We start from the raw sequence: 23,823 nt of genomic DNA, 5'->3' as shown, positions 1-23,823 counted from the left end.
AACTTCAAATGTTACAAACATCTGGCAATTTCATTTTCCAAATCTCTCCCTCCTTTTTTTCTTTTGCTTTTGTCCCATTTTAAGGCTTTTTGTGTGAAATCAAACTTATCAGTTTAATCTATTATTTCAGAACTTTTGTTAAACTTTTTTTATTGTGTTGTTTTGAAAGTGTCTTATATGAGTAATCAGACATTGTTATTGTTTAGCCTGTGTACAAATCATGAATTACAATGTCAACAAGACTGATGTAGATTGCATTACATTTAGTAATGTACCTTTCAAATATATGACATATACATTTTTACTGTGTTCCTCACATTTTATTGGTTTATACTAATGGACACTAGATTTACTTCAAAAGCCAAACAAATAAAACAAATTTAGCATTTGCAGATTCATATACATCAATAAAGTATGGTGTTTTGCCCGTCATGCTAACTGGCATGTACACCTGTGATGCTAGAATACAAAGCTTTTGTTCCTTTATCAAGACTGTGTAGGACACAGTATTAAAAATCAATTAATGTCGCTATCTTTTCATATCCTCTTACAAATGAAACTTTGAGCTAAATGATTATAGCTCACATCATTAAAGGCTCTCAAAGCACTCATGAATCTTTTTCTGAACTAACTCCATAATGGGTTAAAAGTATCAATAACGAAAGCCTCTGTTTGTGTGTGAGTAGGGCCCTATGGAATCCATTTTATTTTTTCACAAATTCCGTTTTTTTTTTTTTTTTTTTTTTTGATTTTCGGTTTTCACCGTTTTATTTTTCCTTGATTCGCATTTTTGGGTTATTATGTTTTTGTTTTTTGTTTTTTTTACTGTAAGTACCAACAGCTACAACAAAACAAATAATAATGAAATGGCACTTTACATTCCTTTTAATGAAACAGCACACTACCACAACTGAACCTTATTTTGCAGTTCCATTCATCAGGTAGGAGCCCGGATCCTTCACGATGCTTTATGCTGAGACTGCAGTAGGACAGTGAGTGCCCTCCAGAATTGTAAGAGCTGTTTGATGCATCCTTCTGAGATGAAAGTTAACTTCACTTTTAGGGTCTAGGACAGGGGTCTCCAACACGTCGCTCGTGAGCTACCGGTACCTTGCAACCCTTTTCCAAGTAGCTCACCAAAGGATTAATGAATCCTACATAAATTTGAAAACTTGATAAGTCAAATTAGGGGTGCGATCTTTCCAAAACATCATATCACAATCCTTTTAACACAAAATCATGATCCATGATCTGAACTGCAATCTATCTTTTCAATATGGCATACACGTAAGAGAATATTCGGACTCAAACTCATCAAGACCTAAGTAACACTTTATTTTAAATATCAAACAAAGTTGAATTCCATTGTTCTTTCGTTCGCTAGCTAAGCGGAGTTAAGGAACACACCCTGAAGCTGGAGAGTGAGTGAGAAAGTCACCACAACCACCCCCCACTCCCCCTCAGCCAGTTCTGCGGATCTCGGATTTGTGCAAATAAATCAGTACCACAAGCGAACTATGATACATAGTGAAATGAGAGAAGTCGCAAAATCAACTGGAATGTTCAAGCAAATTATAGAAAAAAATCCGAACTAAATCTGTTAAGTAGTTCTCTCCTGAAAAGCGGACAGACAGAGAGACATTGGATTTTATATATTATATATTAGTAAAATATATAATATGCAGTTAAAGTCTCAACAGCATTCTCAGCATTTCTGGAGCTTAGCAGAGCCAGATAACTATAAGAATCTTCACCAAGCAGCTCTGAAAATGTCTGCTTTGTTTGGGTCTACATACCTCTGTGAATTTCATGAAATCAAAGTTCAGAACAAGACTGACAGATGAACATTTAAATGACTCAATAAGAGTGAACCTAAGTGGCTACACTCCACCATACACCTCTCGTTGACACCATGCAGTGCCAGTCATCTGACAAACTGAAAAACACATTACTGGACATGTGAATACTCTTGTGAAGTGTAACAGTGACATGTAACAAAATGACAAATGAATAAGTAATATCTGTGTATTTGTAATTTCATTGTTTTGTTTTGACAGCATTTGTGTTTTAATTCAATAGTGTGAGATACACTAGAAAAGGCATACAGACATACAAAATGCACTTGCAGGTGAACTAAATATTTTTGTGATGTTTTAATGCAAAATGTGAGTTGTGGACATCAACATTTTGTAAATGTTCAGGCAAAACAAGCTTATTCATTTTGTTTAGGTTGAAATAATCTATGAGAATAAACGTTAGAAAACATAAGTAGCTCTCGGCCATTTTCATTTTGTAAAAGTAGCTCTCAAGGGAATAAAGGTTGGAGACCCCTTGTCTAGGATATTTGTTACAGCCTGAGCTGATGTGTTCTCGGCCAGAAAGAACTTTTTCTAGAGGTGAATATGTTCAGCGAGGTACACTACTGATTCAAACCAGCTATTCCACCTGGTGTTTTCTGCCTCGGGAGTTCCTGACAGGCTTCTTGAAGAAGGCAGACTTTACCTACATCACTAGTGATGCAGCCTCACTAAAGTATTTATAGTGCTGCCAGGTCTCTCCCACCAAACTGATGACATGACATAAGCAGGTTGAATGTACACTGTTAGGCATAACCCCTTTAAAAATTTCCTGGTATGCAGTCAGACAGTATGATGCATTGTCTGTAACCACTGCTAAAACGTCATTAAGAATCAGCTGGTTGTTGTGAAGGGACTGAAGTGCTGCCTCTGAAACGGTGGAAATGTTACAGCTCTCCATAAAGATAACATCTGCCAGAAAGTACTGGTCTTCAGCACCTGTATGGTAATTGTAATTATGTAAATTATTTCTAATGATTCTTAAACCTTACACATTTTCAATCTGTAAACATTTATCATTACATCTGTAGCTTCATCTACTGCATATCTTCAAATAATTAATTACAAAGCAAAAGAAAACTAATCTGCAAGATGATAAATCTGGGAATTAAACAGAAAAAAAGAAAAAGAGATCCACTTTTAAGGGCTCGTTGCATCTAAGGAGAAGCCTGCTCTTCTGCCCAGGTTTGTAGGTGCTGAAATTATAATTGAAGAGTCAAATGTGGACCTTGCCTACTTCGTCACCTTGGCTATCTGTGGTTTCATCAACTACAACATAAATTTTATTGCCATGAATCTATCGAAGAACAGCATCCATATGTTGTTCAAAGACACGGGGCAAATGAGTTTGACGAAGACTGCTCTCATTTTCTGGCAGCGCGCCTCCTTGTTTACAATGCTTAATAAAGAAAGGACGCATCTTTGTCATTTTTTTGAGCTGTATGTCTGACTCGCATGACCACAAAGCCCTCCACCAACTGGCATCTTACGATTTTGTTGTTTCGTCTATTGTTACCTGAAATGGGAACACTTTTTGATTTTAATTCCTCCTTGTTCTTGAGATGGGTTTTAGATTTGACATGGTCATTGCAAGTTGTTCCCTCAGTTTTGCAGTTAAGTTTGTGTTTCTTAGTTTTTTTGACATAGGTAGGGTATCTGATACTATTCGCTTCGACATTTCTGTCTTGTGCAGTTGGCTAATTCACATGCCTTTAACAAGAAAACATGCAGGAAACACACGCACAAACACATAGATTCACGACTGAATATCTACGAACAATTGCATTCGTTTGAAAACAACAAACCAGAAAATAATACCTGAATGATAGAACTACAGATTGTTTAATTTATTGGAAAGTTTTGTACCAGTCAACCCTTCACTCTCTAAATTCTGCACATTTTCATTTTTAAATCTAAAATCTGTTTTTATGTGTTAATACCGTGATTCTGTCTCTTTTTTTCGCATCATGGAAATCATAAGGCTCTATCTATATATGTGTTTGGCTTGCTTTTTTTTTTTTTTAATTAATACTAATATTAATAATCATGCTGAAATTCTCAAGACTCAAGCACAGGCATAACTTCTTTTGCTTCACTTTTCAACATTGTTAATGGAGTGCTATAGAATTCCATCTATGAGCTATTTTTGTGTGTAGTTTGCACTTAGGTATTATTTTGCCTTTTTGTTTACTTTCAGCCAAATGTGCAGTACAATTAGGGTGAAAAGTTTTGAGAATGACACAAGTATTGGTTTGCACAAATTTTGGTGTTTCCGTGTTTTTAGATCTTTTTGTCAGATGTTTCTATGGTATAGTGAAGTATAATTACAAGCATTTAATAAGTTTCAAAGGCTTTTATTGACATTTATTTACATTACATTTATGAAAAGAGCCACTATTTGCAGTGTTGGCCCTTCTTTTTCAAGACCTCTGCAATTCACCCTGGCATGCTGTCAATTAACTTCTGGGCCAAATCCTGAATGATGGTAGCCCATTCTTGCATAATCAATGCTTGGAGATTATCAGAATTTGTGAGTTGTTGTTTGTCCACCCGCCTCTTGAGGATTGACCACAAGTTCTCAATGGAATTAAGGTCTGGGGAGTTTCCAGGCCTGGGCCCAAACTTTCGATTTTTTGTTCCCAGAGCCACTTAGTTATCACTTTTGTGTTATGGCACAGTGCTCCATCATACAGGAAAAGACATTGTTCGTCACCAAACTGTTCTTGGATGATTGAGAGAAATTACTGACTGATTGAGTATGTTTATAGTTCTTGGGATTAAACTGTTTCTGAACCATGAGGTCCGTACAGGAAAGGCTGTGAAGCATTTGTTGTATGGGAGCAGTTCAAATAGCGCATGGCTCAGGCAGTGTGTGCTTGATGTTGTATATCGATAATTCTCTTTTCGATCAGCTGCTGTAGAGCTGTGATTCCACACTCGGATACAGTGGGATAAATACTCTGAGTGGTGCACTAAGAGTAACAACGCTAAAGCAGCTATGGTATTTGGAATAGTTTGGCTATTCTGTGGACCATTATACAGTATTGTTACAGGTTAATTACAATCAGATGCCTTAACACTAGAATTACCAGAGCCTACGAAAAAACTCGTAGATCTGTCCCACCTTAAATCGCTTCACACTTCTCCATCTGCGTCTTTTGTCCTGTAAATGTGTCGATAAGCAACAAACAGCAAGCAGCCTGCTGTCACATCCCCCACCGGCGCACAGTTTTCTCAGCTCAAATCTGTTTACCTGCGTGTCAGTAGCTTGGAGTTGTATAGAGTGAGAAGTCAAGCAAAATGACACCTTTTATAAATACTATATCGTTATTTGGAACACATGCATTTTATGTGTGTTCCGTGTCTACAACAATCTATGTAAACACATCGTTAATACAGAAACGTTTTTCATGTTTTAGTAATAATTGACAAAATGTAGACATGAAGTGTATAATGTGTGAAGCCTGAATTCCAAATATCAAAGAAACACTTTCACAAAAGGTACAAATATAACAGAACAAATGCGCTTTTATTGAAAAATATAACTTCAGAAAAACAACCCGCATTTACCTGCAACATTGACACGCAATTGGTACGAGAGCTTCGGTGGCGCAATGGTATCAGCTGCTGACTTGTAATCAAAGCTTCACGAGTTCGATCCCGGGCGAGTCAGTTTTGAGAAGTGAGCTGCTGTTATTCTTACTATTTTTGAATAAAAGCATACATTTGGTTCCAGTCAGTAACATTCGGTGTAATTTATGATACTTGTAAAGGTTAGCTTTTTTTTTTCTCTATTCTGTTATTCTCTCAGCCGCATTCACGTTCCCAACTCCCCGCGCCCATTCCCCCCACCACGCCCCCCCCAACCACGCATTTGACACTGCTGTTTTCACACAGACGCGCTATAACAGAGGTACACTTAACTCATGCCAATGATTCTACATCGCATCAAGAATGCATTTTTGCCATCACTGTACTTTGTATATGTACATAGGAAGCTCTACACTCGTGACTTTACGCTGTAGATCTGGCTCTTACATACAAAGGATGGTGCATGTGCCCAAAACATTAACATTTATATGTTACTTACATAAAAGCCATATCCGATGTAGAACCGTTGTCATGTAAGTAAATAACTCAAGGTAAATAACATTCGATTTACCTTTATTTATTTACCCACTTCTACAGCGTAAAGTCTCGAGTGCAGAGCTTCCCATGTACATATACAAAGTACAGCGATGGCAAAAGTACATTCTTGATCCGATGCAGAACCCTTGTCATGTAAGTAAATAACTCAAGGTAAATGGATAAATAACATTAGCTCTGGCTTTTATGTAAGTAACATATAAATGTTAATGTTTTGGGCACATGCACCGTCCTTTGTATGTAAGAGCCAGATCTACAGCATAAAGTCACAAGTGAACTGCAGAGCTTCCTCTGCTTGATCGTCAAAGGCATGCTCAGAAATTACACATGTAATGTCACGAAAAAATACCTGCTGACACTTTAGTACGTGAGCAATGATATGAAAATGCAGTTAGACTTTATTTGGGCACATACACCACGCTAGTGTTTAGATCTGGAAGGTGTAGCGTTGGCGAAATAAATAACATGCAAGGTATAGCGCGTCTTTATGTGATCCAAATAAATAACATTCGAGCTATAGTGAGTCTTTATGTGATCCAAGTAAATAACATGCGAGCTATAGCGCGTCTTTATGTGAAAACAGCAGTGTCAGATGGGGAGGGGGGATAGGGTGGAATCGTGAACGCGACAGAGAATGAAACTGAATAAAAAAAAAAAAAAAACAAAGCTAACCTTTACAAGTATCACACATTTACACCGGCTGTTACAGACTGACTGAGCGCATTTGTTCTGTTATATTTGTACCTCTTGTGAAAATATTTCTTTGATATTTGGACTTCAGGCTTCACACATTATAAACTTCATAATAATAATATAATAATTCTTTGCATTTATATAGCGCTTTTCTCACTACTCAAAGTGCTCAGCAATTGTAGGTTAAGGGCCTTGCTGAAGGGCCCCACAGAGCAGAGTCCCTATTGGCATTTACGGGATTTGAACCGGCAAACTTCTGATTACTAGTGCAGATCCCTAGCCTCAGAGCCACCACTCCACCTACATGTCTACATTTTGTCAATTATTACTAAAACATGAAAAACGTTTCTGTTTTAACAATGTGTTTACATAGATCGTTGTAGACACGGAACACACATGAAATGCATGTGTTCCAAATGAGGACATAGTATTTATAAAAGGTGTCATTTTGCTTGACTTCTCACTCTATACAACTCCAAGCAACTGACATGCAGGTAAACAGATTTGAGCTGAGAAAACTGTGCGGCGGTGGGGGATGTGATAGTAGGCTGCTTGCTGCTTATCAACACATTTACAGGACAAAAGACGCTGATGGAGAAGTGTGAAGCGATTTAAGGTGGGACGGATCTTCAAGTTTTTTCGTAGGCTCTGGTAATTCTAGTGTTAAACTAATTAACAATATGCAGGTAACTTCAGTGTATTTGATAAAGCTGCGTCAGGGATGTGGATCTAAAAAAGAAAGGGAAACCACACTGGAACAAAAGCACTGCTTTGACGCTGGGTGGCGGCAGTTTGCAAAACTGAGCGGAGAACTTGCGTATGCCAGAGATTGAGTTGGCGTTAAAATATGCATGGCTTTATGCCAAGATTAGTTTTAAACATTGCGATGTGAGTGTGGAAACGGGCATACGCAACATTTTTGTGCATACACACCGTTTATACATGAGGCCCCTGATGTGTATGGATGTGTTTCTGCATTTGCATTAGACATTGCAATTTAAAAAAAACATTTTAAAATACACTGTATGAGGTTTCCACATTTTCTGCATGAGTTTTCTTTTGGGTACTGCAACTGCAAAATGTAAGTATGTATATTGCATCCAGAAAGTATTCACAGCGCATCACTTTTTCCACATTTTGTTATGTTACAGCCTTATTCCAAAATGGATTAAATTAATTTTTTTCCTCAGAATTCTACACACAACACACCATAATGACAATGTGAAAAAAGTTTACTTGAGGTTTTTGCAAATTTATTAAAAATAAAAAAAAAACTGAGAAATCACATGTACATAAGTATTCACAGCCTTTGCTCAATACTTTGTCGATGCACCTTTGGCAGCAATTACAGCCTCAAGTCTTTTTGAATATGATGCCACAAGCTTGGCATACCTATCCTTAGCCAGTTTCGCCCATTCCTCTTTGCAGCACCTCTCAAGCTCCATCAGGTTGGATGGGAAGCGTTGGTGCACAGCCAATTTAAGATCTCTCCAGAGATGTTCAATCAGATTCAAGTCTGGGCCACTCAAGGATATTCACAGAGTTGCCCTGAAGCCACTCCTTTGATATCTTGGCTGTGTGCTTAGGGTTGTTGTCCTGCTGAAAGATGAACCGTCGCCCCAGTCTAAGGTCAAGAGCGCTCTGGAGAAGGTTTTCATCCAGGATGTCTCTGTACATTGCTGCAGTCATCTTTCCCTTTATCCGGACTAGTCTCCCAGTTCCTGCCGCTGAAAAACATCCCCACAGCATGATGCTGCCACTACCATGCTTCACTGTAGGGATGGTGCCAGGTTTCCTCCAAACGTGACGCCTGGCATTCACACCAAAGAGTTCAATCTTTGTCTCATCAGACCAGAGAATTTTCTTTCTCATGGTCTGAGAGTCCTTCAGGTGCCTTTTGGAAAAACCCCAGGCGGGCTGCCATGTGCTTTTTCCTAAGGAGTGGCTTCCATCTGGCCACTCTACCATATAGGCCTGATTTGGTGGATTGCTGCAGAGATGGTTGTCCTTCTGCAAGGTTCTCCTCTCTCCACAGAGGACCTCTGGAGCTCTGACAGAGTGACCATCGGGTTCTTGTTCACCTCCCTGACTAAGGCCCTTCTCCCCTGATCGTGCAGTTTAGATGGCCGGCCAGCTCTAGGAAGAGTCCTGGTGGTTTCGAACTTCTTCCACTTACAGATGATGGAGGCCATTATGCTCATTGGGACCTTCAAAGCAGCAGAAATTTTTCTGTAACCTTCCCCAGATTTGTGCCTCGAGACAATCCTGTCTCGGAGGTCTACAGACAATTCCTTTGACTTCATGCTTTGTTTGTGCTCTGACATGAACTGTCAACTGTGGGACCTTATATAGACAGGTGTGTGCCTTTCCAAATCATATCCAACCAACTGAATTTACCACAGGTGGACTCCAATTAAGCTGCAGAAACATTTCAAGGATGATCAGGAGAAACAGGATGCACCTGAGCTCAATTTCGAGCTTCATGGCAAAGTCTGTGAATACTTATGTACATATGCTTTCTCAATTTTTTTATTTTTAATAAATTTGCAAAAACCTCAAACTTTTTTCACGTTGTCATTATGGGTGTTGTGTGTAGAATTCTGAGGAAAAAAATGAATTTAATCCATTTTGGAATAAGGCTGTAACATAACAAAATGTGGAAAAAGTGATGCGCTGTGAATACTTTCCGGATGCACTGTATGTATGTATGTATGTATGTATGTATGTATGTATGTATGTATGCATGTACTGTATTGTAAAAGGTGTTTGCCTTCATACTAATAATAAACAAAATAGTGTTTTAAATTATCTACGTATCTACATTTCTTTGAAAAGTGGATTTTATTGATTTCATAAAAATGTTATTAGGAGTGGATAAATGATTGATAGTGCCTTATTTGAATTTTAAATGTAAAATCGAAAAATTGGATGTCTGGAAATGATTTTTGAAAGCTGTTATCTGTACCCCTTCCAACCTTACTACATTTTGAAGCAGAAGCTTGACAATTAAGCTGCCTCACCACCACCCCCCTACCTTTTGTGACGTGTGTGATAAAAACTGCCTGAACACTGTGCCCTCAGTAACAGGATACTTCTCTACATGTTAACAAGGAATTTCATGGTGTTTCTGTACATACCATATTTTTATACAGAGTTTTGACATTGGAGCTGCCATAGCCCCATGTTTCTAATGCATTTGATAAACGATGCCTGAGCACTGCTCTAACTTTTGCCTTGCTAATTAGAAATTACTAATTTAAAATGTTTTGGATATGTGGTCACCATCATTCATGCACCTTTTTCAGTAAAATGATGAAGAGGAATCCTGTTGTGTTAAGTGTTAAACTGTTGCCCTTATGGTTGCTATCAGATAGTCAATAATTTTTTGAAGGGGCCTGGATTTGCACTTATCAGCTGGCCCTTTCCTTATGTGAACAAAACACACTGAAAAGACTGCTGTTGTTCTGAGGATTGAAGGAAATATGTACTTTATTGTGAAACTTTTGTTCCAATACCAACTTTTGTTTCAGGAGCACTTTAAAAATAAATTTGGGCATTTTGCCAAATACTCAAAATAACATTTTGCTTTATGAGAATAGTGAAAGCGACTTATTTTGTTTCATCAGTTAATAAAAAATAACAGATTAAGCAGTGCATAGATTAATTTTCCATTTTATTCAAAGCTGTTAAAACATATTAAGCAATATATTCATTAAACTGAAAAAAAGTTTCATGTAAGTCAGTGGTTCCTAGTGTTTCAGAATGAGAACCACTTTGCTAAAGATACAATAGACTGCCTATGGCCAACACCTGTTAGAGTAATTCTGTGTTACAATTACCACATTCATTTTATTAAAGATATTTATGTGAAAATACCAAAATTCTAAGCTACTGTTGTTTTGAAGAGCCTGATTTCAACCAGCGATCCAAAGAAACCCCTGAACCATAAAGATAATATAATAACAGGCAGCCTAACAGCGCTGATGAGGCAAAACCAGGTCACATCACCAGCTGCCTGGAATTTAAAGAATTGCAGTGGCCAAAGTTGGACTCTTCAAGGTTACATCAATGTGAATTTGAGAGAGATCTTTGCAGTTTTGGTTGAACTGGAATGGGACTGAGTTTGAAAACTTTTTGAGACAGATAAAGAGAGGGGTGACCACAACAGCCAAAAGAGTGGAGCAGGAAAAAACTGCATTAAAGTAAAAAAATGTTAATGTTGTGGCATTCACATATACAACACTATCAGTAACATTTTAGTGCACAGCTTACTAAAAGAATAATGTTTAAGCAGAATTATATTGGGAGCAAGTGCAGGTGCCTGTGTGTAAAATGTAGTGAAAAAGGCAAGTTGTTACTTGTTGTTCAGTAATCATTTTGATGCATTGTGAATCACTAAAGTTACATCTTCTTCTTCTTCTTCTTCTTTTGGCTGTTCCCGTTAGGGGTTGCCATAGTGGATCATCTTTTTCCATATCTTCCTGTCCTCTGCATCTTGCTCTGTTACACCCATCTTTTGAATGTCCTCTCTCACCACATCCATAAACCTTCTCTTAGGCCTTCCTCTTTTCCTCTTGCCTGGCAGCTCTATCATTAGCATCCTTTTCCCAATATACCCAGCATCTCTCCTCTGCACGTATTCAAACTAACACAATCTCGTCTGTCTAGCTTTGTCTCCAAACTATACAACCTGAACTAACCCTCTAATGTACTCATTTTTAATCCTGGCCAATCCTTGTCACACCCAATGCAAATATTAACATTTTTAACTCTGCCACCTCCAGCTCTGTCTCCTGTTTTTTGGTCAGTGCCACCATCTCCAATCCATATAACATAGCTGGTATCATTACCATCCTGTAGACCTTCCCTTGCACTCTTGCTGATACCCATCTGTCACAAATTGCTCCTAACACTCCTCTCCATCCATTCCACCCTGCCTGCACTCTTTTTCACTTCTCTTCCACAATCCCTGTTAATCTGTACTGTTGATCCCAAGTATTTACACTCATCCACCTTTGCGAACTCTACTCCCTGCATCCTCGCCATTCCACTGTCCTCCCTCTTATTTACACACATGTATTCTGTGTTGTTCCTACTAACCTCCATTCCTGTACTCTCTAGAGCATATCTCCACCTCTCCAGGGTCTCCTCAACCTTCTCCATACTCTCGCTACAGATCACATTAGCAAACATCATAGTCCACGGGAACTCCTGTAAATAAGAAAATAAGAAAGGGATCAGAGGTGATCCTTGATGTGATCCTACCTCCACGTTGAATACATCCATCACTCCTACCTCAGGCCTCACCACCGTCACACTTCCACCATATATATCCTGTACATCTCTTACGTACTTCCCTGACACTCCTAACTTCCTCATACGATAACCACAACTCCTATTGAGACACCCTTTCAAATGCCTTTTCCAGGTCCACAGAGATGCCATGCAACTCCTTCTGGCCTTCTCTATAGTTCTTTATCAACATCCTCAGAGCAAACATCACATCTGTGGTACTCTTTCCTGACATTAAACCATACTGCTGTTCACTAATCACCTCCTACCTCAACCTGGCTTCCACTACTCTTTCCCATAACTTCATGCTGTGTCTCATAAATTTTACCCCCCTGTAGTTACTACAGCTCTGCACATCCCCCTTATTCTTAAAAATCGGTACCAGTACACTTCTTCTCCACTCCTCAGGCATCCTCTCACTTTCCAAGATTCCATTAAACAATCTGGTTAAAAACTCCACTGCCATCTCTCCTAAACACCTCCAACCTTCCACAGGTATGTCATCTGGACCAACGGCTTTTCCATTTTTCATCCTCTTCATAGCTGTCCTTATTTCCTCCTTGTTAATCTGTTGCACTTCCTGATTCATTATTGCCATATCATCCAACCTTCTCTTTCTCTCATTCTCTTCATTCATCAGCCTCTCAAAGTACTTTTTCCATCTGCTTAACCTGCTGCACATGTTTCTCAGCTCGGTCCCTCTGTCTAGTTAATTGGTACAGGTCCTTTTCTCCCTCCTTAGTGTCCAATCTCTCATACAACTCATCATACACTTTTTCTTTAGCCTTCCCCACCTCTCTGTTCACCTTACGACTTATCTCTTTGTACTCTTGTCTACTTTCTGCATCTCTATGATTATCCCACTTCTTCTTTGCCAATCTCTTCCTCTGCATACTCTCCTGTATTTACCCATTCCACCACCAGGTTTCCTATTCCTCCTTCCTCTGTCCAGATGTCACGCCAAGCACCCTCCTTGCTGTCACCCTTACTACTTCTGATGTAGTTGCTCAGCTATCTGGCAGCTCTTCGCAGCCACCCAGTGTCTGTCTTACCTCCTCCCTGAACTCAACCTTGCAGTCTTCCTTTTTCAGCTTCCACCATTTGATTCTTGGCTGTGCCCTAACCCTCCTCCTCATCTTGATCTCTAACGTCATCCTACAGACCACAATCCTATACTCCCTAACTACACTTTCCCCTGCCACCACTTTGCAGTCTTCAATCTGTGTGCATCTTCCTCCACTCTTGTACATCACCCTATGTTCCTCCCTCCTTTTAAAATATATATTCACCACAGCCATGTTCATCCTTCTCACAAAATCCACTATCATCTGACCTTCTTCATTCCTCTCCTTGACACCATACCTACCTATCACCTCCTCATCCCCTCAGTTCCCTTCACCAACATGTCCATTGAAATCTGCTCCAATCAGCACTGTTTGCAACCTTGGGTACACTGTGCATCACTTCATCCAACTTACTCCAGAAATCTGCTTTCTCATCCATCACACACCCAACTTGCGGGGCATATGCACAAACAACATTCATCATCACACTTTCAGTTTCCAGCTTCATAATCATCATTCTGTCTGACACTCATTTCACATCCAAAACACTCTTGACATACTGTTCCTTCAGAATAACCTCTACCCCATTTCTCCTCCCAACCACACCATGATAGAGCAATTTGAGTCCACCTCTGATCCACCTGGTCTTACTCCCCTTCCATTTAGTGTTTTGCATGCACAATATATCAACTTTCCTTCTCTCCATCACATCAGCTAACTCTCTTCCCTTACCAGTCATACTGCTAACATTCAAAGTTCCTAACCTCAGTTCCACTCTCTTTACCACTTCTTCTCCATCTTCAGCCAAAAGTAGCCCAATTTCCACCAGCACCCTGTTGGCTAACAGTACCGGTGACAGCTGTTGTTAATCCAGGCCTCGACTGATCTGGTATGGAAATCTGTATTGTTGTCCACATATTGATCTGTCAAAATTTTACAATGGATATCCTTCCTGACGTAACCCTACTCATTTATCCGAGCTTGGGACAGGCATGAAGAAACACACTGGTTTGTGCATCGTCTGTGGTTGGGTTGAATCACTAAAGAAAGTCGGCTGTTGTGACCCGTTTTGGTATTTTTAAACATATTCCTTGTGGACCTTAAAGTTAATTTAGTAGCACAGGTGTCGGGTAGCATGTTGCTAAAAGTAAATACTTCAGTAAGTATGTAACAGACTGAAATTTCTGAGCAATTTATGGAATTTTCATATCATTTACAAAATCACCCCTGTCAATATGGAAATGCCCAAAGCACATATGATGCACAATTTTGCTAACACTGGGTAAGAGCACATTAATGTCAACCTCTGTGAAAGCAGTTTATAGTGAAAAATTCAGCTCAGTAAAGAGAATGAATAAATAAATGTGTGCACGGGTATGGCAATATATTTGCTTTAATACATTGTGCTTGCTTGTCTCTCTCCCTCTCTCTGTTTCCTGTAATATTGTGAGCTCAGTTGCATTCTGCACCTATCCACTTCATTTTGTGCCTTATTAATTTTGCTGCAGAGTTCACCCCTCCTTACTGAACAGATTAAGTTTAAGTAATAAAAATGTAAATAATCATGTAATTCTGTGAGCTGTTTTACAGATCTCTTCTACAATTGTGTTAAATGTAATTAGCAAGGTTAAACTTGTTGGCAGTGCCATCAAATTCCTGTTTGACTTGGTCATATTTGCTGGGAATGTTCCACACTCGGGTATTTTTGGTCAGATATTGGATATCACTATACGATAGTGTTGGAACTAAAATTACTTCTAACACTTCAAAGCAATATCAGATTAGATAACATCATGCTAAGAAAAATCTATTGTAGCACCAGATACTACACTACTTGCTTGAACGCTTTGCCCAACTGGAAAAATCCTTACCCTTCCTTAAATGTATTAGTGAGAAAGTGATGTTCTCTTTTGTCATTAATTGGAAAGGAAAATTATATCTATCTGTATTAGTCTCTCTTCAGAAGTTTTTCAGAATTTGTTAATAAACTCATTAATGCAAAGTAGTTGTAAAGTAAGGATATCTGGTCTGTGCAAAACCTTCCTGTGTTTTTTTTTTTCTGTGTAATTCTATAAAGAACCACTTTGCATTGAACTCAGTTGTCATTTGTCTAAATGAGTTACAGATTTAGTATTGTGTTTTTGTGTTATAGATTGTCTTTGGAATACATTATTGTACTTACTAGATATTCTTTTGTGTTTTTGTCTTTTATTGCATTTGTTCTTTAAATTGAAGTAAATAAATTAGCCAGAAATTAGCATAGTTATGTTATTATATTATCAGATGTTATTATTACAAGCTGTTCCATATTAGTAGAGTGTTGACCTTTCTTTGCTCTCTTCAGTTATAAAATCTACTTGTTGAGTTTGAGTAATGATTATAAATTCCTATTCCTGATATTAAACTCTATAGTTGAACTAAAAGAGTGCTAGTGTCTCCAGATAGAATAAGTTTAATAACTGTTACATGGGAATGCATTTTGCATTCCATAGGTTCATAGATTTTTTTTTTTTTTTAGTACAGTGAATTTTTTCAAATAATAATATGAATTTGAATTTACAGTACAAAACCAGTGCAGAGGGAAAAATTTGTTATTTTATCAAAGGAGACAGAAGGAAATGTCAAGAATATTAAAAGAATCAGACATCCATCCATCCATCCATTTCCCAACCCGCTGAATCCGAACACAGGGTCACGGGGGTCTGCTGGAGCCAATCCCAGCCAACACAGGGCACAAGGCAGGAACCAATCCCGGGCAGGGTGCCAACCCACCGCAGGACACACACAAGCACACCCACACACCAAGCACACACTAGGGCCAATTTAGAATCGCCAATCCATCTAACCTGCATGTCTTTGGACTGTGGGAGGAAACCGGAGCGCCCGGAGGAAACCCACGCAGACACGGGGAGAACATGCAAACTCCACGCAGGGAGGACCCGGGAAGCAAACCCGGGTCCCCAGGTCTCCCAACTGCGAGGCAGCAGCGCTACCCACTGCGCCACCGTGCCGCAAGAATCAGACAGATATGTGTTTTGTTTTGAAGTTGGTGACATCAAATGAAGAGAGATGTAGCACATTCCCATTGCAGTTGATATGAAATGATGCTTACATCTGCTCACTCAGTAATGCACAACTAAAGTTTTCTAGGATTTTTTCTTTGTGTTGCAAATTGTCTTAAGCATAATTTATGTAGTCTAACCTTTTCTTTTCTGTCTCTTAGTTACAGTTCATTACAGAGCTCTGCTTCAGTTCACTGGCTTGCAGTTAGTGAGTAATAAAAATATCTTGCAGTCCATCACACACATTTATGCTGTGAACTGCTTATGCATTATAGCCCGAGCCAATATGCAAAATATAAGTACAATGTTTCCCAACTCTCTGTTAAAAATGACTGGAACCATTGTTGGACTGAAAATATCTAATATTTTAGGAGAGTCCAGAATATTACTTGAAACCGTGTATTTTCATAACACACTAACTGAAAGCAGAATAGGCTTCACATTGTTTCCCATCTTCTGTTATCATTTCACAGTTGTGGTCTGTGTGGATGTATACTTCTTAAATCACAGTGTATTACATTATTACCATGTGTTGTAAACTTCCAAAATGATGTCAACTTTGCTCTAGGCTTAGTAGTTTTTGAGCAGTATCCCACTACTGAGTATTTGTAATGTTATTAATAATTGATGTCATAAATTGCACCAGTGGCGTAGCTAGCTTGCTGAAGGCCCCTGTGCAGCGCCCTGAGGTGGGCACCTCTTGTCTAGCCTAACTGTTAGTAATTTATTCTCAACTAGATCCTAGGGGCTGGCTGGGCAGTGGTGTTCATGACTGGAACACTGTCAGATCACACGCTGGTGACAAACAAACCGGCTCTCTAAATGGAATTTGTAATAACTTTTTTAATCACTTTATTAGGGCTGCTGTCAGTTAGCAAAAATAAAATAAATTGAGGGAATGGAATGTGGGAGGTATGGGTAGTAAGTAGTACATAAATATATGTAAGTTGTGGACCTGCTTGCTTTTCCAAGACAACTTTATGATGGAAGATGATTAAAATGTAACGTAAGCTAGAAGGTAGAAACCATTCTGTGCTATAAAATGAAGCAATTTCAATTTGTAACAAATTAAAATGACAACACCAGCTGACAGGATACTAGAACACAATCAACCTGTTTTACACAAGTTTTGAGAAAATGGACATCATAACGTGAGGTGTCAATGGTTCCAAGAAATTTGCCCCGTCGGTAGGAAATTGCTTTGTCATATATGCTTTATTGCGTTTTTGGCTTTAGTAGTTTCTCCATTTTTAACAGTTTTAGCAGATAGAAGCTGATCTGAAGCCATTGTATCACTACTTCCAGACTCTGTAGTTTTAACCATTTCGCTCACTGCACTGTCTGCATAATCTGCTTGCGACCATTGCAACGATTCACCAGCATCAACATTCTCAGTTACCACCGTTGGCCCTTGCTCAGTTTTGAGAAGGGTAGCGTTTTTCAATTCCTGTTGCAGGTATACCTTACATTTAGCAGCACCACTCTTATAATGTTTGCCAGATCCGGTGCTACTGGTCGACATGGTGTTGTTTGGCGAGAGTATAAAAAGTGTAAAATTGTTCTAATATTCTGCGTTTGCTGACTAACGGGGATCATAACATCAGAATTTCTATGATTTACCATTTACAAGTTCGAATTTTGAAAACTGTTGACATCAAATCAAAGTACAAAAGTAGGAAATATTTACGATAATAATGTATTTTTACATTATTCATGTGACATCCTTCAAAACTTCTTCTGTTCACATCCTGCATGGCATGCCAAAGGTCACCGAATGTACACTTCTCTGTAAGGCGGACTAGATCATGTTGTGCCTCCAATTATGCTCCGAGCCTCCAAATTCCCGAAGTCTAAATTCATGTAAACTGTAGGCTTGCCGAATATGTAATATAATCATGGAGTGGATTGGCCTGGCAATGGTGCAAACATGTCACTGAAACTGAATTATTAACGCAATGAACTGTGCAAGTGATTTAAGTTATTGATTTTTTTTTTTTAATCTATCCGGCCCTGAGTGGGCCCCGCCAAGCTTGTAGGCACTTGTGCTTTGCACAGTCTGCACAATCTATTGCTACGCCTCAGAACTGCACCTCGTGAGCCTTTTCCTGATCTTTTTGTGGAGCTGCATGGCCCCACCTTTGTGACATTCTTTGCTGTGTGTTTCTGAAGATATTTTTGTTCTGCCTGATCTTCCATCTTATCCTGTGCTTTTATTTTAAGTAATTCCTTTTGAGTGTTTTTATTATCAAATTTATTTAACTTTTTCTGAAAAAGTAAAATATTTCAATATCAATTTAATACATTTATAAAATGTTATATTGCTTCTTTTCTCTTGGGCAATTTCTTAAAATGTCAAAGGTAATTCTTTACTATGCTAAAATGGATACATAGAATTTTGCAATTAAAATATTCATACACTGCAAAAGATAAACCTTCCCCTGCAGTCCCCAGTGAATAAAACGCCTCATAATATTTGAAAAGCTAAAGGTTTGATTGAAGCAATAAAATTGGTGACACTTGGCTTCTTCAGATGGAGATGAAAAAGTGCAGCATGGTCTGATAGAAGTATCCTAAACTGATAACCTTACCCAGTTCAGATAAAGAACATTTGTTTTCTGTCTCAGGATTTCTTACAGCTGTACAATAAAATATCGTATTGTGCTTCTTCTAATAAACTGATCTCTGGATTAGGTTATTGTAAATGTTATTTATTAAAAATTAATATGTACAATGATGAACAACCTACAGATATCATAATAATCCATATTACTAACCGAGAATGGTAAACCGGATGGCATGGACACAGGTACACGGCGATGGGACCATGAGACGTATTGTGCAGGCGCGTACAGCTCAACTAATGGAAATAGCAAATAAAAGAACTGCCATATTGTGAGTGGCACTACTGCGGAGTGAGGTTAGGAATAATGTGCTGCTTGGGATTGTACAAACCGCTGAACGCTTTACACCAAATTCAAACACAATACAGCTCAACGATACACACACGAGCCCACCTGGATAAGATCAATGAACGCAGGCGCCTACAACAAGCGTCAGAAACTGCGGAAGCAAAGCAGGCACGGGTTAAGACACTACGGGGCCCGCAAAGGTCCACAAAGATAGTAAGGAATATATAAGAGCACACCAATCAAAAAAAAAATCAATCGTGTAAAAGCACATAGTACACACAAATCATGTGCCCTCAGCGCATAGAAAGCGTATAAGGACAATACAGAGAATAGAGACCCAAAGGCATTGGAGAGAAAAAAAGGCAGATAAGAGATTATGAAAACAGTGGAATTCGAAAGGCTCAAACAAACGATGGCGCGATACACGTGCAGACAAAGGTACAGAATATGGAAGCAGTAAAATTCAAAAGTATTGTAGCGTCCCACCCAGGTTGAGGGCTTTTTGGTTTTAAGTGGCTGTTAGGTCCGATTGAGGGAAGGCGGAGTACAGCACGGAGGACTGATAGCGGGGTATTGATTTCATGCGGTAATAGAGGGGGGCGTTGGAGAGGGTGCTAGAAAGTTGTGTTTGGGGTTAGGAAGTCAGCGATTGTTCAGGTAAAACTTTTGTGACACTTTGTCATGTCAGTCACTACAGTATCAAAGAAAAGATAGAAACAATTGCATTACCGCAAACAAAAGGTGATTAATCATCAGAACCAGGTGTAATTGAAAAAATATCAGGCCAAATTGAGGTCTGAAAAAAAGAGTAGACAACAAAGTCTTTTCGCATTCGCATCATTCAATGGACAAAACGTGGATTTACACAATAATGGACCATATGCTATGAGAATCTGTGGTCCCACAACAGTTAAAGGAACGACAAGTTAAATTTCAAAGAGTATACAATTCGGTCGGGTGTATATTGATGATCTCGGAGAAGTGATGCAAATTTTAACAGGCAAAAAGAAAGGTGATGTATATATTCCGCGAGTAACATTACACACCAAAGGAGATCGTGATATGCCATTCGTAGTAAAATGTTTACAGTTTACCATGAGAATAGCTTTTGCTATGACAATCAATAAATCACATGGACAAACAGAAAAATTCGAATTATTTATTACAGAAACAATATTCACTCACGGGCAGTTATACGTTGCGTTGTAATTATGTGTCTCCAGAAAATATTGTTTTTAATGAAGCTTTAAAGTAAAAGTGAAGATAATGAAATTGAAACAATTCCAACACACAAATCATATGCTCTCAGCGCATAGAAAGTGTATAAGCACAATACGGAGAACAGACACCCAAAGGCATTGGAGAGAAAAAAAGGCAGATAAGAGATTATGAAAGCAGTGGCATTCAAGAGGATCAGACCAACGATGGCACGATACACATGAAGACAAAGGTACACAATATGAAAGCAGTAAAATTAGAAAGTATTGTAGCGTCCCACCCAAGTTGACGGCTTTTTGGTTTTAAATGCGTCCACTATTAATGAACATTCATTAGGATTAATGAATATCATTTGCTATCATTGTCATTCACTTAACTTGCCTGAAGAAACAACTGGCAATACAACTAATGAGTTTACACGTTGTTGTCAAAGGGGTCAGGTTAGACTGCCTCCTTTAGATGAATATCCTTAATATCTACGGATGTTTCTAACTAACAATGTACCCGAAAGAAAAAACATTATGGACTGCATTAGATCCTACAATAGTTCATTTGCTTTTACATCTACCGGGGTAAATATCAGGCCTCCAGCTGGCAATGGCCCATACTGCTTTCGCGTATGTAGACAAATATTACATCAGATTGGAACAGTGCACCCTGAGCCAAATCACGAACGCAAATATGCACAGATCTACGTGTTAGATCCAGATGACGCACTCTATCAACGATTTTACTACAAATGTTGTATATAAAGAAGTATTCCAATAAATCCTTCTAATGTGCCATGCTATGGGTTCTTTACTTCCTTTGTTTGTCATCTACACCTTTACAATTCGATATATCTCAGACATTCATCAATGTATTTCAGGTTACCCAACCCCGGGAGTAGGCGAGCGAAGCGATCAGGGGGCGGAGCCCCCTTGTATCCTGATATAATAGGAATCATAGAATACATTACATCAGACTATAATTTGCATCTCATGGCCTTGAAAACCTATGCATATGTGATCATTCTTAAGAAGAGAATTTAGGTGACAAATATAATGTTGCCACTTGTCTGCAAAGACACAAGAAAAGTTACTCTCTTCATAGCCTTCCTAAGGACCTCATTATTTAAACCTCCTTGTTTAAATTATTTTACACTGGATTAACCTTTCAATAGCTTTCAATGATGTCACTCTCCTCCACTTCTTGTTTGTAAAAAGAGCATAGTAAAAGAACATGTTTTAAATATATGATGAGATACTAGTAGAATGTCTTATGTTCATTGTTTGGATGACCAGTTTGTTTGTTTACATAATACATGAACAGGCATAATGATGGCAAGTATTTGCCATCAGCTGTCAAGCTGATTTTTTTGCACTTTGTACCACTGCAGAAAGAAGAAATAATAATAATTGAAAAACAGCATAAAATTTATTACACATGTCCCTTTTGGTAGTTGATCCTTTTTCTTTACTTTTCCTTTTGTTTTATTTATCATCTTTGAAAGGTGTTTCCAAAAAGCAGATGAACAAAAAGGTACCAACTTCCACTGAACTGTCAGATGACAACCCAGGTACCAGGTCGACCCAAGCAGGTACTTGAGATTCAGTTGCCAGTCTGATTTAAAAAAAAAAAAAAAAACTTGGTGGTTTCTGAGATTGTAAAAGTTTATACTTTTGTTTAGTATCATTTTACACATTTTTATTAACATTTATTTACAGTTATGTGAAAAAATAAGTACATGCCTTGAAATGTTTCTTTTTTAAAATATTTAATCTTCATTTAAACAGTATATTCAGATAAAGGTGATGTAACTGAGAAAAAAATGAGAATTTGACTTTGCAACACTTTATTCAATGAAAAAGGAATAGATATGTCATTCCCATCTGTGGAAAAAGTAAATGCACCCTTGGCTGTAATAGATGTGTTTTCCCCTTTGGCAGAAATATCCTCAAGTAGAAATTTCTGTCTCATTTGTTGTCTCTGAAAACGACTGGGATAAAGTTTTTCCCTCTCCTTAATGTAGAATTGCTTCAGTTGTATGATTTTTTGAGGCCTGCCTTTTAGGCACAGACTGTTTTAAATTCCCCCACATCATCTCTATGGGATTCAGATCCAGGTTTTCACCAGAACCCTCCACTTCATTGTGTTTTAACAGTTCCTTCATGGATTTACTGGTATGTTTAGGATCATTGTCATGTTGCAATGTCCACTTTAGAGTGAGCTTTGGTGTTCTAACACATGGAACACCCTTTGGTATTTTGAAGAATGCATAGTAGATTCTTGGATGATGACTTAAGTATCTGCATTGTCAAGAAAAGGAGGACAGAATGTTTAGAAAGAGGGGTACTAACTTACCTTTGATACGAAATTGTAAAGAGCTCGAGCCTAATCCCTCAGCATGTGTGAATGCAAGGCTGTGCAGATGCAGTGTGATGTAGGAATGTGCCCTCATCACCTGTGATTGGTTAGAGGGTGACCTAGAGATTCAAGATTGGTTGGCAAAACAGCACAGAGTTAAAAGACGCTTCCTGCCTGCAGGGTTTGTCTTTTAACCAAGTTGTGGTGGTGAGTGTTCGGTGTACCTCAGCCTTAAAGTATATCAAGCATAGCGGCTTGTGCCCTATTTTTGAATATATTTTCTTTTTGTGTATGTACAGTGTATATATAATATTTATCTCTTTGTAAATATTTTTTGTGGATCTTCTTATTGGAAGGACTGTGTTTTTGTGTAGTATCTTCCCTTGTGCATTTTTATTGAGGAAGACTGACAATTTTTGTGTATTTACATTTATTGTTTTTGTTTCTCTTACATTTGGGGACTTGCCACACTCACTGTAAATATTGTACAGTTTTAATATTTTTGGGACATTGCTTCTTTATGTTTTATGTGTCAGTTGCTGTGAAAACTGCCTGACCCTATTTGACATGCGCCAGTAAGTAAAAGCCCACTTTTTTTTAAAATTCTGCCTTTTTTTTATCTGTTCCTCCCTGTCTAACATCTCTCATTTCTGATCCCGATTGGTCCCGAACTACAAGATGCTCAATATGTAGTCCATTAGCTTGCTTTCCAACTACATGGGGTATCACACTCCCATATATATCTAATTTGTGTAGACTCATGCACTTTGACATCAACAGTGTCTTGTGATTAAATTCTTTGGTTCTTAGAGACTTCTTTCAGCATCTTGTGTTTTTTGTTTTGGGTTGAACTTTCTGATGTGGCCTGGTCGGGGAAATTTGTCAGTTGTTTGAAATCTCTTCATAGATGCATAGGCATCTATAACCTTCTTTTTGAAGACTTCAGAGAGCTCTATATATCTAAGCACACATTGAACAAACATCAAACCATACTAAATGACAGTTAGTCAGTCAGTCATTGTCTAACCCACATAGTGTTGAACATGGTTGTGGGTTGGAGGGTTCTGGACCCTATCCCAGCCAGCATGGGGTGCAAATCATGAACAAACACTGGACAGGGCGCCATCAAATCTTAATATGTCTTCATATGTTTAAAAAAACAAGCAAAAATCATTTCATGGGGTTTACTTACTTCTTTTTTTTTTTTTTTATATATATCTTTATGGTGTCAAAGGAA

At 38.4% G+C, this 23,823-nt stretch overlaps 1 protein-coding gene across 5 annotated transcripts in view; it reads left to right on the top strand.

Moving 5' to 3' along the window:
- Positions 1-23,823, top strand: part of LOC114644899 (CAP-Gly domain-containing linker protein 4-like) — a 207,783-nt gene that overhangs the window by 148,180 nt on the left and 35,780 nt on the right. For 3 of the 5 annotated variants that reach the window (XM_051925329.1, XM_051925328.1, XM_051925327.1), the window contains exon 10: positions 21,733-21,819. The exons of the other annotated variants lie outside the window; for them this stretch is intronic. In XM_051925329.1, the coding sequence (XP_051781289.1) occupies positions 21,733-21,819 (87 nt within the window). The remainder of the gene's footprint in view (positions 1-21,732; positions 21,820-23,823) is intronic. 5 annotated transcript variants of the gene reach the window in all.

The sequence above is a fragment of the Erpetoichthys calabaricus genome, chromosome 3 (genome assembly GCF_900747795.2).
Source record: "Erpetoichthys calabaricus chromosome 3, fErpCal1.3, whole genome shotgun sequence".
Classification (NCBI taxonomy): Eukaryota; Metazoa; Chordata; class Cladistia; order Polypteriformes; family Polypteridae; genus Erpetoichthys; species Erpetoichthys calabaricus.
This window is presented reverse-complemented; position numbering and strand designations above follow the sequence as displayed.